The sequence below is a fragment of the Talpa occidentalis genome, unplaced genomic scaffold (genome assembly GCF_014898055.3).
Source record: "Talpa occidentalis isolate TD23 unplaced genomic scaffold, MPIMG_talOcc4v2.1 talOcc4.4, whole genome shotgun sequence".
NCBI lineage: Eukaryota > Metazoa > Chordata > Mammalia > Eulipotyphla > Talpidae > Talpa > Talpa occidentalis.
In genome coordinates, this window is record NW_023604295.1 from 31,335,503 (window position 1) to 31,351,473 (window position 15,971).

Sequence of the window (15,971 nt, forward strand, 5' to 3'; positions counted from 1 at the left end):
TCCCCCTCCTAGTCTTAAGAATCCGTTCCAGGCCACCAGACATTGCCCCCTGCCAGCGCTTTCCCGAGAACAGTTCCTGGATGTGCTTTGTGAACTGTGGCCAAGCTCTTGTGACAACACCTCCTGGAATAACAAAGGGACTCTTTGTGGGCAAGCGGCTCCAGCTAACAGCTTGTGGACTCCCTCTGGCACTTTCTTTTCTAGACAGTCCCTCCACCCTTCTCCTATCCATTCAGTTCAAGACAATCTGGGATCCTAGATAGATAATTGAGCCATTTGATGAACCTGAAAAGGTAGCTTAGGGCAGCCTCCTAGCATCAAAACTTCCGGAGGAAATGCCAGGGCACAATGGGAGCTCTGTGGTGGGAGATGGATCAGGGCATCTGCATTCAGTGCTTCCCATCCAGCATTGCGTCACCTCCCAAGTGAAGGCCTCGGGCACAGCAATGCGCTCATGCCACAGAGGCTTACCCTCAGAAAGAAGCCCACAAAGGCATTCCCACTGAGTAGCCTTGGCTGCCCAGGCTCTCACTTTAAGAGTAGACTCATTGAGGCTCACTCCTACATGGGGGCTCACGACTCCTCTGGGGTCACCACCTCCACAAAGTCTTTGTTGAGCTGCTCTTCCTGCTGCCATGGCCCAGAGGATAGTGTACCCTCTTGCTTTTGTGCCTCCTCCATTATCTACTCTGTGTGTGTGTGCGCGCACACAGACACCCACACATGTGCATGCCTGTCACAGCACAGTTCCTCTCTCAAGGGCAGTAACAGTATCTTACTTATTTCTGTCTTCCCCTTTATATACGGGGAGCTTAATAAAAGTTTGTTAAATGAAGAAATGAGTTAATCTTTCACCTAGAGGGGATTCGTCACAGAAACAGACTGTACAGAAGAACTTGAACGATATTGTCAGGTCTCTTTTTGCCTTCTGTATTTCTTCCTTGACTCACTTTCCGTGACCAGAGACAGACTTTCTCCCTGCTGGGGAAGATGGCCATCAGCAAGCCCAATTCCTGGGACTTGCGCTCTGGGAAATGAAAGGAATTCCATGGTCTGCCCCAGTTGTTTGATGAGCCTGGAGTGTGGGGGTGGGGTATACACTGACTGAAGGGTCTACTAGAATCATGTGATTGAACTGGGGAGAAACAGTTCTCCAAAGTGAGGGGACTGTGGTTACTTGAAGAGACAAAAATAGCAATAACCATTAAGCTGGCCGAGTAGCATTGAGAAAGAGCAACAGCACTGAAGCTTGAGGAATTCTTAGGACAGATGCAAGAGCCAGAGACTGGGATTGCTCTATAGGAGGGGTGACTGGCACTAATAACCCAGTAAAAGCAGCTCGGACCTGGAGGGGTTTTACAAGGACCGTGCCTTCTGTGAGAATGGCAAATGGTTATATTTAAAGATTCCAAATATCAGTCAACAAGGAGTGGATGTTTATTGAGGACCTACTAGATGCTAGACACCTGGCTGGCCTGGGGATTAAGGGGAGGGTGTTGATCAATAGTCAGCAGAGCAGCCACAATCCCTGCCCTCTTGTGGCTCGCCATCAGCTGGGTGCCCACGGTTCATTGAATGATCGCCCTGGACCACACCTCCCAGCTGACTTTAGCTCCAGGGTCACTGGGGAGGGGGCTTTGTTTCAATAGCTAACATTCTTGGAACTGGGCTTCACAGGCTCAGCCCCATTTTATCCTGGCAACAATATAGTGATATCCACTTCAGGATTTAGGGTCAGAAACAGGCCTTAATTGAGGCAGAGAAAAAGAGGGGGAGGGAGAGAGGAGAGCTAAGAATAGGGGGAGGGGAGAGGGAAGAGCGAGAGAAGGAAAAAGGGAGGAGATCTACAGAATTGAAGGGAAGAGATGCAGCCAGGCTTTGAGGGGGCAGACTGGGACCAGGACTGGTGTGACTGTGTGTGGACCCTGCTCCACTGGCTCAGCAACACCTACTCTCAGACCCTGTGCCTTCCGTGAAGAGTCCAGTTCCCAATAGAAAGGCTCTGACTGGCCTGACCTGGGCCAATGCCCACCCCTGTGATGGGGATCAGGTTCTGTGACTGACAACCCTGCCGTGTGGAGCCGAGGAGCCGGATCTCCCAAAGGAAGGGTGGGATGGAGGCAAATAGATTGGGGCAAACAAATATAGCAGCTGTGTGCCACATGGGTCCTGCTATTATCTCTGTTCTCCAGGTGAAGAAAGGTATCTGACTTGTTCAAGGTCACTCTGATGGTAAATGACAAGTCTTAAACCACCTGCTTGATTGCACAGCACATGTTTTCAATCTCTATGCCAGCTCGGGGCACCTCACTTGATCACAAAAAGTAATTTAGGGCCTCCCTGGTGGCGCAAGGGGTTAAGCACTGCACTATGAAGCAATCCGCAGCCTCCGCAGCACAAGTTCGTGAGTTCGATCCCCGGCCAGACAGGGAGCAACCCACATGGAGGAGTAGACCTCTCCTGTCTCACCTGCTGCTCCCCTCAGCAGTGTACTTCACTCAGTCTGCCTGTTCTGTTCCCCACTCTGTCTCTGGTGAATCCTCTCACCCCCCCCCATCTCTGGCCTGTACCCCAGCTCTTGTATGCATAAATAAATACATCTTTTTAAAAAAACTAATTTAAAAGAACTCAGTGGTTCAGAGTTTAGGGACCAGTTAGAAGGTAACTGCAGTCCAATAGGCAGGAGAGGAAGTACTAACTTAGACCAGGGCAACTAAGAAGGAGAGGAGGACCTGAAAGACTAGAGACATGAAAAGACAGGCTCAGCTTTGTCATGACTGATAACAAATGCATGATGGAAGCTTGGTGAGGAGTCTACACAGACGCCCAGGTTTCTGGAGTGGGCACTGGTGGGTGGTCTTTACTGAATATAGAACCAAGGAGGAAGCAGTAGGGTTGGGTGGGAAGATGATGAGTATCATGTGGACATGTTGAATTTGAGGTGCCTGAAGGGAAGCAGAGATGTCCAGAGCCAGAGAATAAGCGGGGTATGGAGCATGGGAAATAAAATGCTCCAGAATAAAATGACCTATCTGTGTTGCTGGTGCCCCCCCACATTCGTGTCATCTGACACTGATAACCTGATGATCAACCTGGGGATCACAGTACTGAGGGCTAGTCAACATTTTCTGGGTTCTGCAGCATCGTGAAAAACCATCAGGGAAGGTGTCTCGTTTATAACTGAGCTTCCATCTGCCTGGCCCCTTCTTCACATTATCCAAGGAAGTCTCAAGTGTACATGGTGGTGGTTGATATGCGTTTGTGTTGTGACAGAGTCTCGCCATCCAGTGAACATCTTCCGGCAAGTCATTCTTTTTTTTTTTTTTAAACAGCAGCAGGTGATTCATTTCATTTTATTTATTTTTTAAAGATTTATTTATTTATGCATACAAGAGCTAGGGAACTAGGGTACAGGCCAGAGGTGTGGTGGGTGAGAGGACCTCACCAGAGACAGAGTGGGGAACAGAACAGGCAGACTGATGAAATACACTGTTGCGGGGAGCAGCGGGAGAGTCAGGAGAGGTCTGCTGCACCGTGTGGGTAGCTCCCTGGTGAGGGATTGAACTCATGCTGCAGAGGCTGTGGATTGCTTCATAGATTGCGTCTTAACCCCTTGCACCACCAGGGAGGCCCCCCAGAGAGTCATTCTTAAAAGTCAGTATCCATAGCATCTTCTGAGCACAACCTTACCCATTTCTTCTGCACAGCACTTATTTCACTGTCATTACTTCATCAGGTGCTAATTTTCCATGCTCCTTAAAGGCAGGAATCATTCCTCTCTTGTTTGTTCATCTAAAAGGTGGAGACTCTCCCCTTTCATGCCCTTTTCCTTCCCTTACTTCCCGTCCAGGGGTGTTGATATACTCCATTAGTTTCCAAGGCACACCCACATTCCTACCGCCCTCCTTCCGCTTCCTTTGCTGGTGCCATTGGCTCTGTAAGATAACTGACTTGGAGCCAACATCTCCTCCTCTCCTGTCTTCCACATGAGTGCCAGGGCAAGACTCTGCATTGGAGCCAGCAGTTCCTGGTCAAGGGCAGAGCTCCAGCTGTGAGGTCCCATCGGCTCTAGAGTTGTGGTCCCACCCGCTCCAGGAGAAGCCTGCCATGGGGAAGTCATTCACTGATCTGGCTAATAAACAAGAGGCACATTGGTTTCCCATTTATATTTATCCTCATAACCTTAGGGACTTCGTGAATAGGGGGATTAGTGGAGAGCAAGATTTTGCCATTTCCGGATCCTCTGGTCAAATCCCACCTACTAGACCCTTCATCTCATTGACCTGAGCAGGAAGGAAGAAATGCACAGAGATGATTTCTACCCTACAGTCTTGGCCGTTTATGAAGATTTGTCCCTGGGATCATGTCTTAGATCATTCAAATACACTGCAAACCCTGGGCTTTGCTCTCATATACATGATCCACACTCTGAATGATGTTATGACACTTCTGGGCTTCATCCTGACACATTTTGAAAGGCTCCTGTCAATCTGCCAGCAAGAAGTGATATGAACCCCCATCACTGAGTGCGAACCAGAAGATCTGAAGGGCCTGGTAGATATTTAGCATTTTCTTGGCCCAGGAATATCTCCTGATTGAATAAAACATCCCACAAATTATCTGTGTGTTGCATCCACAGCAACTCTACAAGTTGGATGTCATATCTTCTTATTTTACAAAAAGGCACACTAAAGCTCAAAGAAATGCTATAATTTAGCAGAACACTCAGCATGAGTAATAATAACAATTAACATTAATTAATGGTAGTGAATGGTAGACCTACTAGGTGCTAGCACTTTGTTCAGGCTTTAGGAATTTCTCACAAGTGTCCCTTAAGGCTGATGTTGTATCTTACATATGAGGGAACTGAAAATCAGAGGGATAAATGACTTGCTTCAGGTCACAAAACTAATGGGAGTGGAGGTCAACCTGTCTGATTCGGAAGCCCTTCTTCCTTCATTGCAATCCTCTCCTCCCAGGTGGGCACAGGAAGCACAGAAAGTGAGTAGCGGTAGAGACTCAAACCTGACAAAATACATTCTGAAAAGGAAAATGCCATTCGGTCTGACCCCAGAGTGGTAGCTTTGGAAAACAGGGAGAAGAAAGTTCCTCACTTGTGCTGTGCCTCCTGGAGGCCTGGGGCAGAGCAGGGGCCTTTTCTGGCTTGTTTCGGGAAGGATGCCCAGGATGAAACTGGCCAGAATCAGTACCTGGGTGGATGCTGGGAGCAGGGACAATAGGGGAGGAGGGGTCGAGCATTCCGATGACCCTTTTCCAAACTTAGCCAAGGATCCCCCTTGCCCAGAGATAGAGGCAGGGCCTGGCAAAGGCCTCTAGCTCCGCAGAGAAAAGGAGAGCCCCCAGCAAGTCCCCTTGGCTCTGGTAGTCCTGAGTGGGCCTTTCTAGGGATCCCTGCACATCAGTTGGTTGGGGAAAGAGAGGAGAGGGGAGGAGCTAGACTAAGAAGCATTGTTTTGGAAAGCAAATATGATGGATATACCCCTTTGCTTGAAATCCATCCTCTCTCCCATGCGCTGAACTCCAAACTCCACACACTGGTGAACTCCTCCACCATGTGGCCTCTGCTAACCCCACCAGTGATCTTGGATTGTCCCCCAACACATATTATATGATTTAGTGGTTCTCCCGCCATCTCTCCCAACAGTGGACTCACCTGGGGAGTTTTCTTTAAAACACAATAGTATAAACCAGAGACACACTATCGGGGTGGGAGTGGGGAGAGAAGAGGAAGGATCAGGGCCAAAATAAAGGGGGTGGGAACTGTACGGGGACTATAACCAAAATGAAAATGCATACACTGTGCAAAAATGAAAAATGATGTAAGAATTATATAAAATAAAATAAACTATTTAAAAAAAAACACAGTAGTGCTTAGGCCTTGCCCCAGAAAGGGATCTGTAGGGAGGGATGTGGGGGGGGGGGTAGACACCCCTCATATTTAAAAATTTCACAGGGTATTCCAAGGTGTGTCTAGGGCAGAGTAGCTCTCTGCTAGGGCTTTTCCCTCTGTCATCCTCACTTGGCCAACTTTAAAAAAAAAAAGATTTATTTATTTTTGCATTTTAAGAACTGGGGTGTAGGCCAGAGGGTGGGGGTGGTGACGAGAGGATTCACCAGAGACAGAGTGGGAAGCAGAACAGGCAGACTGACTGAAATACACTGCTGAGGGGAGCAGTGGGTGAGACAGGAGAGGTCTTCTGCTGCGCCATGTGGGTCAGCTCCCTGGCCAGGGACCAAACTCAAGTTGCAGTGGCTGGCGATAGCTTGATAGTGCTGAGCCTTAACCCCTGCACCACCCGGGAAGCCCCTCACTTGGCCAACTCTTAAATTCCTGTTGTGTCTCTTGTAGGGGCCGGATGGGCACAGGGCAGGTTTCTAGGATCCGAGCAGACCGGGTAAAGGAGAGTCCTGGAGCCCTCGGTGGCTTTCTCAGGCTTTTATTGAGCTTTACATGTAGTGTGGCAAACAGCTACACAGCAATCAGGGGTGCTAGGGGGCCTGTAGGCCTGCAAGTCTTCACTCTGGGCTTCTCTGGCTTCTTTTGCTCCTTCTCTCTCCTGCCTCCCTCCTGCTTCTCTTGGTGACTATCTCAATATTCCTCCCATGACCCACAGAAGTAAACAAGACAGCTTACAACAATGTAACAACTGCAGGTGCCCCATGAGGCAGGGCAATCTTAATGGTGGGAGTGTAGAAAAGCCTGAAATCCGTTTACCCTACAGTCTCTGTTCTGGTGTAAGCTGAGAACAGGAGGTCCAGGAGGTCTGTCAACCAAGGGAGACTTCCATGAACTCTGTTCTCCTTGGCAGGGTGGGCTGGGTGCCCATCTGTGCTGCTCCCCCATGGCACATGGTAACTATTCAATAGATAGGTGGAAATGTTAATATCAAGTTAAAAGCTGTCTCCCTAAAATTTCCCCTAGTCCCTGATATTCCCTCCTTCCCAATTAAACATGAAAGCACCAGTCTTTGCTGTTTCTAAAACTTTCCCCAAATGTCTATCGGTATTGGTCCTTAATTAGCACTTCTGGATCCCTCTGGTCCTCGCTGTCCTCCTGAGCTGGGGAGCTGGCTGTCTGTTCCTGCAAACATTAGCGTTTCCTCAAATAGCTGCTAGAAAAGGAAGCACTGCTTCTCCACAAGAAAAGACCGTTAGCAAACAAGAGCTCTGCAGCGGCAAGCTCAAAGGCAGCTAAAGCGTGTCCCTCTCTGGGAGATGTATAAAGCACCTCCACTTAAGATCATAGGGTGATGTAGTCAATACCTATCTATTTCCTCCTCCACCCTTCCTCTAGGAAAGCCACACCACGTTTTTGTCAGAGAGCACCAGACAGGGAATAGCTTCAAAAGAGTGAAGGGAATGATCCAGGTTGGAGCAGAAGAAGAGAAAGGCCAGAAGCTGCCAATAAGACATTAATTGGCTTTGGAACAGGTAAGAGCCTCACTCTGGCCCAAATATCCCAAGGCAATTTCCAAAAGCAACTGTAGAGGAAGAGGTCTGTGTCTTTCTCACCTTTTTTTTTTTTTAAAGATTTATTTATTTATACAAGCACTGGGTACAGTCAGAAGCACGGGAGGGTGAGGGAATTCACCAGAGCCAGAGCGGGGAGCAGAACAGGCAGACTGAGGAAGTACACTGCTGAGGGGAGCAGCGGGCGGCAGGAGAGGTCTGCGCGCCATGTGGGACCCTTGCCAGCGGCTGGGGATCCAACCAGCGCTGCAGAGGCTGCGGGCAGCTTCGCAGCCCAGCACTTAACCGCTGCGCCAACGGGGAGACCCTGTTTTTGTTTTTCTTAAAGATTTATTTATTTATGCATACAAGAGCTGGGGTACAGGCCAGAAATGTGGGGGGGGGGGCGGTTGAGAGGGTTCACCAGAGACAGAGAGGGGAACAGAACAGGCAGATTGACCGAAGTGCACTGCTGAGGGGAGCAGCGGGTGAGTCAGGAGAGGTCTGCTGCGCCATGTAGGTTGCTCTCTGGCCGGCTGGGGATCAAACTTGTGCTGCAGGGGCTGCAGATCACTTCATAGTGTGGTGCTTAATCCACTGCGCCACCAGGGAGGCCCTATCTCACCTCCTTTGAATGGGTGGCTCGGAAGTCGGAGAAGGGGAGAAGGGGGCAGGAAGCCACAGGGCAGCCTGCTCCTGCCAACTGCCCAGGGTTTGGAGAGAAGCCAGGCCGCCTGCCTCCTGAGGCTTGGGAATATGCCCGAATAGAAGGATGCTGCAGCCGCACCCCACCCCCCACGCCAGTGTTGAGAGGAGTTGCTCCTGGCAGTGCCCAGCAGGTGCCAGAGCACTGGGTGTGGACAACTCATCTTTGTTGGATTTTTGGCTCCCTTGACTTTACTTCTTTGGGCTGTTTCCTTATCTGCAGATGAGGGTTTTGTTGGACCAGGTGTCAATAGTCTCTACTGGTCTTGCTTTCTGGGACTGGTAAGAAAACAGGGGAGACAGAGAGGGGAGGAAAGTGCAGGGTTGAAGTTCAGTCCATGAAGAAGGGGTGGAAAGACTCTCCCCCTGACATCTTGGATGAGATATCAGATAAGGAAACTGAGCTAGAAACGACTCACGTGAGGTCGTATGGGTAGCAAGAAGGCAGGCTTAACTTCATGTGCCAACTCGAGCAACAGGGCTGTCAGCGGCATTGCTGGAGGAAGGCATCCATAATCCAAGAGCAGTATCTGCCACTGGCTTGGGGAGAGGAAATGGCAGCATGAATGCCACACATTTGCCATACTTAATATTCATTTGAAAATTGCTAATGAGAAGTATTCAGTGGTAACTAAAAAAAAGACCTGCCCTCAGGAAGCGTACATTCTAGGAGAGATAGACAATACGCATGTAAACAAATGACTAAATAATATCATAGCCACTATCTCCTTGCTAAGTAGTATGAGGACAATAAAATGGTGCAATGGGGTAGACAGTGTTGGTATGGGGGAGCAGGGAGGAGATCAAAGTGATCAAGGAGGTGACATTTAAGCAGAAAGCTAAATTCCGAGAAGATGGAGCCTTGTGAAGAATTGAAAGAAGAACATTCAGGCAGAAGGAACTCCTCGTGCAAAGGTCCTGAGGTGGTGCCTTAAAAGGACAGAGAAGGGAGTAGAGGCACTCACAAGGTAAGGAGAGGGGTCATTGAAGGAGGTGGCAACGGTGAAGCCAGATGCTTAATGAGCCCATGTGGATGTCTCACAGGCCTCCCAAAGTCAGCCTGTCCAAATTCACCTCCTCAACTCCTGTCCTCCCTTCCCTCACAGCCGACTGGCTCCTCCCCAAGTCTTTCCTTCTCTTCCTGTAAATGACCACCCAGCCGATGACTTAGACCACAGTGCCACCACCCAGCCCTGGACCATCAACCCTTGCTTGGGGTGCCCATGCTGGCTTTCTTGCCTCCAGTGGTCCTTGACAGAAGCCCAAAACGCTCAAACCAATCCCATCATCACTGCCCCCAAGCTGTCCTCTCCCTGTTTTAGCTTCCTTGCAACTATCCCCAGCCCACAAACTAAAGGACACGTTTTTAAATCATCTTCTTAAAAGAGTTTTTGGAGTTGGCCACAGCCACAGACGTGTTTAGTCCCAATTCAATCCACCCATATTCTCTACTTGTCCCCAAACTGACAATGTTTCCAGAGTGGTTTTGGGGGCTGGGGACCACTGGGGACTGGGCATTAGTTATTATAGGGACCGTTTATCAGCCACCTGCAGTGCTCCTGGCCCTGTCTCCAGGAGCATCATAATTAGTCCTGCCAGGCAAGTATGATTATTTGTCCCACTCTCATTCCTATGGATCCTCAGACTCAGAAATGTTCAGCTTCTTATCATAAGTCCCCCAGCTGGTAAGTGGCTGAGCCAGGATTTGGACTCAGCTCTCTCTGATGCCAAAGCCCAAACACTTGCTTCTACATTAAGCGCCCTCCTAGATAAAATGAGCAAAGGATGACAGGCTCAGTGAGTGGCACCTTGACCTTGACATTTTCCCTTCATTCCAAATCAAAATAAAGGTCGGAGCCTGCTCCCCAGGCTCCTTGGTATCTCCCAGCCTGGAAAGATAAGAGGGTAAGTAAGACTTTCTGCTGCCCCCTTCCCTGAAGAGATGGAGGTGTTCTAGTCTTCCTTATCTGGCCTTTCAGTCCCTGTTCTTCCACCTGCCTGGCTCTCACATTCCCTCTGTTGCCAGGTGGTCACCTGCCTGCCCTGGGCTGGACTAGCCAGTAACCGGTGCCCTCCAGCTAGTTGGCCTCTTGATCAGGAAGCATTCCCGTGGGAACCATGGTGCCAACATCCGGTGAAGACGGGTCCTCCGTTACCTGCTGGCGCTACTGCTGCTGCTATCAGGCACAAGGACAAAGGACCTTGGTGCCTTCCGCCCGGCAGGCTGTGTTTGTCCAGGGCGAGACTTTAACTGGCACAGATGTTGAGTAAACAGGAGTGCCGGCCTCACAGATCCGCCTTCCAACGAGCCGGGCTTTTGCTGGAAGGTGTTGCTTTCAGGCCAATTGCTGAAATACTACCCTGCCCATCTCTGCAAGGTAGAGACCATCAGGCAAGCACTGCTCCCTCTGGGCCTCAGGCTTTCCAGCTCTACAATGGAGAGTTGCACAAAAGGATCTCCAAGATTCCGTCTCAGGTCTAAAGCTTTGAAAGACGTAGCTGGAAGTCTCCAGGGCTTTAGCACTGGAAGAGTGAGTGCCTGGGGTTGGGTGTGGAAACCAGGCCTTGGTGTCATGACATTTTTCTTCCTCCCCTCCCTCAGCCTCATATACCCCCATATACCTCTGTGTCTGGCCAGGGAGATTGACCTTTCTCAGAGCAATGTCCTTGAACACGGGGTCTGTGATCTCATTTACCCTGATAGAGCTCCTAGGACTGGAACTAGGTAACCTCATGGTAGGAGGATTAAGTGTGACTGTCTTGCTACAGAGGCCACTTAGAATCTGATCTCTGACTCTCTACCCCCAGAAATCTTAGGTAGGTGGAGGGTGCCCACACAGAGGGACCATGGAGGGATGGTTTTTCTGATTAGAGCAGTGGGAGACAGCATGCTGATAGCAATCGTCAAGCTTTCATGTGCATAGGAATCAGAATCACCTGAGAAGTTCATTTAAAACCCAGAATCCTGACCCCACACTCCAGAGATTCTGAGTCCCAAGGCTGAGGTGAAGGTGTATTTTTAAGATTCTGATTTTTATTTTTTTAAAGATTTATTTATTTATTTATTTATACAAGAACCAGGATACAGGCCAGATGCGCAGGAGGGTGAGAGGATTCACCAGAGACAGAACGGAGAACAGAACAGGCTGAGGGGAGCAGTGGGCGAGACAGCAGAGGTCTGCCATGCCATGTGGGACCTTCGCCGGCGGGCCGGGATCAAACTGGCGCTGCAGAGGCTGCGGACATGTTCACAGCGCTGTGCTCAACCGCCTGCACCACCAGGGGAGGCCCAGATTTTGATTTTTAAACAAGTATCTAGGTGACCTTTTGGTCTTTAATGTAATGGAATGAATGAGTCTGAAAGCTATCAGTCCTGGGTTCAAATCCCACTGCTGCCACTTATAAGTCTTGTGACTTGAGGGCAGTGACTAAGCCTTTTTAGGTGTCAGTTGTGTTTATAAAATGAGGCTGTAGTAATAGTTACCTTTTAATAAATGAGACCATTGTTTTAGTGTTATTATACTTTATAAATGTTTGTTGAGCAAATAGGGTAAAAGTCCACTTGCCCAAACCATAAACCTGAGGGTTGTCCTTTATGTGCCTCTAGTACATCTCAACTTCCAAAACACGAATTCCGTGAACTGGGCCTCTTAAAACAACCTAACTCTGGGCCTCCCTGGTGGCACAAGGGGTTAAGCACCACACTATGAAGCAATCCACAGCCTCTCCAGCACAAGTTCTATCCCCCAGGGCCTCCCCTGGTGGCGCAGTGGTTGAGCACTGGGCTGCCCGCAGCCTCTGCAGTGCCGGTTTGCTCCCTGGCTGCCGGCAAGGGTCCCACAAAAAAAAAAAAAAAAAAAACAAAAACAAAAAAAAACCTCAAAACAGGTTCTATCCCCCAGCCTGGCAGGGAGCAACCCACATGGCGCAGCAGACCTCTCCTGACTCCCCCGCTGCTCCCCTCAGCAGTGTAGTTCGGTCAATCTGCCCATTCTGTTCCCCACTCTGGTGAATCCTCTCACCCCCCACATCTTTGGCCTGTACCCCAGCTCTTTTATGCATAAATAAATAAATAAATCTTTAAAAAAACACAAAACCTAGCTCTGCCCACTTCTCTCCATCCGTTCTGCTACCACTCTAGTCAAAACCAACCATCTTTCTCTCTCTGACCACTGCACAGCTTCCTCTCTGATTTCCCTGTTTTCACCTTTGCCCCCTCCCATTCTTACTTCCTAGAGCAGCCACACTAATCTGATAATCACTCTGCTTCAAATCCTAGCTCTCAGGAAGCCCTTATGAGTCTAAAAAATTTCCCAATCTCTCATAGCTACTCCTGAGCCTCCTTTCAGTCCCTCTGCATTCAAGATATTCTCAACTTTTAGATTTCTCCAATGAATATCGTTTACTCTTGCCACTGGGGTTTCACACAAAGTATGCTTGCTCTGCCTGAAAAAAAACCTCTTATTCCCAACACATCCTTTACCTACTACTCATCTTTCATATTTCAGATTGAATGTCATTTCCTCAGGGTCAGACAAAACCATCTCCCCCCCATGCATTCTGGCAATTCTTTCCCGGTACTATAACACCTGTTCCACTCTGCTGTCATGCCTTCATGCCTGCCTCTACCACTGAACAGCTCCAAGAGGCAGTCTGTCTTGTCCATTGTTGTAACACCAGCAGGTAATCGTCTTTGGCACATTGTGGGTGCTCAAAGAATGACTCCATACAGGACGGAATGAATGAATGAACGAGCCAGAAGGCCCTGGTCGTAGTTAAGTCATGGTGGCCGCCCCCTGGCAGTGTCTGAGTTTAGGGTCTAAGTAAGTGCCTGGAGAAAAGGCAGCCACGTGGGGGCGTCCGTAGGCACCAACAGGCCACAGGGGGGCGCCCCCGGCTTATTGTATCTAGTTGGCACCACCTCCCACTCGGGCTCGGGGACCAAACGCCAATGGACGGCAGGAGGCGGGGTTATCCCTCTGATGGACAGCATTGCTCCGCCCAATCTAATTCATCTTTTCCTTGGCCCCTCCCACTGGGGGGAGCCACCAACCGAACTCCTGCAAGGTGCGCTCAAGGCCGAACCGGCTCGCCTGGCGGGCTGTGAGTGGGCGGCCGCTCGCTGGGGCGGGGCCTCGGCGTTGACGGGCAGGTGCCCGGCCCCGCCCCTCCCGCCCAGAGGGCAGCACCCGCGCCGGGGGCCGCAGAAGTGAATACGTGCGCGGCGCAGCCAGATCCCTGCTCGGACCCCGGACGGCGCGCGCACCTGGAGCCCCGGTTCCGAGTCGGGCCCGCGGCGTACCGCGGGATTACTGTGCACCCCGAACTCCGAGCACTTGCACCCTCCCGCCCGTGTCGGGCTTTCCGAAACCGGCTCCGAGCTCTCCAGCGCCCGGGATCCTCCTGGACCGGTCCGTCCAGATTCCCGCGGGACCGGGCTGCCCGCATCCCCCAGCATCGCCCGACTCCGGGCTCCGCCTTGGTCCCGGAGCCGTTCTCCTGGATTGCACCCCCTCCTTGCGGGGATCTCCGGAGATCGCTGGCGAGCTTTCCTCGGAGCCCGCGGAGCAGACCCTCCCCCAAGTGCCCACTGCCCGCCGGCGCGGCCCGGCGCGGCCCGGCTCGGCTCCCGGAGCCCGCCCGGCCATGGCCCGAGCCCGCCCGCCGCCGCCGCTGCCGCCGGGGCTCCTGCTGCTGCTGCTGCTGCCGCTGCTGCTGCCCGCCGGCTGCCGGGCGCTGGAAGGTGAGCGGCGTCGGGGGATGCAGCCCGGGGTGAAGGTGCCCGCGGTCGCCGGAGCGTGGACCGGAGAAGGTGTGGGTCGGATGCCGGCTGGGCGCACGTCGGAAGAGGCGCCGCCACCGGCTCCCACTCCAAGGGCTGGAGCATGGGGTGAGGGGGACGCCCCCCGGAATCGCCTCGGAGGCTCGAACTGGCTCGGAGAGCCGCGGTCCGTGTGTTGCGGGATCGCGGGCAGCTCGACTCGGGTTGAGCGTTCTCGAAATTCAGGGCCCGCCGTGCGCTTTTGTGGGAGCACCCCGCGCTCGCGGCCGGGGAGCGGAGCCCTCGCAGGCGAGCAAGTGTGGGCGACCCACCAGGCAAGGCGGGGCTCTCAGGCCGCTGCGGGGTTGTGATTGTTGGGGGTGAGGCGGGAGTCCCCAGGTTGGGGGGCGGCGTGGGTTAGGAATCCGTTGGAGTTAACTGTGGGAGTTTGCGCCCCGCTTTGTCAGGGGCGGGCGCGGGGAGGGGGGTGTGTGTGGAGAGGAGAGGGTCTGTTATTGTTTATGGTTTGCCCAGCGCCAACTATACACGAGGTGCTGTGTGCACCGGTGTTGCTCACTGCTCTGTGGCTACCAACCCCCTCTTCTAGTAGGACACCCCGAGTGCTCATTTCTCCATGGAACCCCTCAAGTTGTGGGATTTGCTCCAGCTAGCACCGAGCCGGTGTGTTACCCATTAGCCGGTGGGGAAAGGCCGGGCTTCTCAATAGGTTCTGTGAAACCTGCCAAGACTGTGCTGGGGGAGGGGGTACCTCCAACTTCCAAATGGCTGGACTTGGGTGAAGAGCCCGAGTGTTGTTGGTCCCGGTGGGACTCCTTACACACATGCCACTTGACACAGCCTGCAGGGGACCAAGACACTAACACAGGTCACAAACAATAGGCACACACACAGAGCTTCCAAAAAATTTGGCGCTGTTAGAGGAAAGAAAAACCTTCCTTGATGTGGAGGGAAAGACACCTTATACATTTGGAGAAACTGGAATAGAGGCAGCACTTATTTTTGGCGTCTTTAACAAATCTAGTCACTTTCTTAGTTCAGGGACAAAATACATGAATTCTGTGTAACTTGGTTTGTTCGTATATTCATAATCAGTAAATGTGAAGGTTGGAAGGAAGAAAGAACACAGCTCCAAGAGAAAGGCATCTTCGGTACTTTGTCATTTTCTCCACGGGGGAAACCTTCCTGTGAACTCTCAGCCCCCTTTATCTCTGAGCCCACTGGTGCTGACAGACGGATTCACACAGAGGGACACATGCAAATCCAGACAAACACTCTGAGGTCGCGCCCACACTCGCGCACACTCACCCACATGTGTGTGATAGGATCGCAGGCGTGAGAAACCAGTGTGGGTCTTTGTTGTTGATTGCCTCAAGGGTGTGAGCCAGTGAGCCTGTTGGGATTCCCAGATCTCTGTCTGTGGCTTAACCCAGAAGGGGTGGCAGGTACACATGCTTTTGGGTCCCCAGGGTTCTGGTTGTGGGGTGTGGTGGGTGCTGGTGTAGGGTGGGGGAGTCAGGTGAGTGAGGACTATCTGAGTAGTCTCCCCCCTCCCTCTTTGATTCCCTTTCTTTCTCCTTTCACCCCTCACAATCTGCTAGACCCTTGAGGCGGCCCTAGGTGGGAGCTGGCATTCAGGTTTTCAAGAGGCTGGGAGTTGACCAGCTGGGAGGGCATTCAGTTTCAAGGGCTGGCAGGGACCTGGGCAGCTGCAGCAGCCCCGGAAAGAGAGGTCCATGACTGCCTCCCCTCTGCCATCAAGTGAGATTTAGGGCTGCTCCCTGACTAGGAGGCCAGGCCAGCATGGGGTGCCCCTGTGAAGTAGCAGTGCCACCCAGGTACGGCTTTAACCGGTTCCTTCACTTTTGCCATACCTCAGACCTTAGAATCTTCAGTTTGTATGTGAGAAATGAAAGGAAAAAGAGAGATGCCCAGCCCAGGGGGTACACCTACCCTCCTTTGGGCTCTCTCTCATCATGAGTTGGGATGTACCTGCCTCCTAGGGTTGTGAGGATTG

At 51.6% G+C, this 15,971-nt stretch overlaps 1 protein-coding gene across 3 annotated transcripts in view; it reads left to right on the forward strand.

Moving 5' to 3' along the window:
- Positions 1-15,971, forward strand: part of EPHB3 (EPH receptor B3) — a 52,825-nt gene that overhangs the window by 18,732 nt on the left and 18,122 nt on the right. The window contains exon 3 of one of the 3 annotated variants that reach the window (XM_037525227.2): positions 7,316-7,452. Coding sequence is in view for 1 of the 3 variants with exons in the window: in XM_037525224.2 (XP_037381121.1) it covers positions 13,822-13,918 (97 nt within the window). In the remaining 2 variants the exon portion in view is untranslated. Of the gene's footprint in view, positions 1-7,315; positions 7,453-7,919; positions 10,707-13,378; positions 13,919-15,971 lie in introns of those variants that run through there. The other 2 variants (XM_054700416.1, XM_037525224.2) reach the window with 2 other exon arrangements.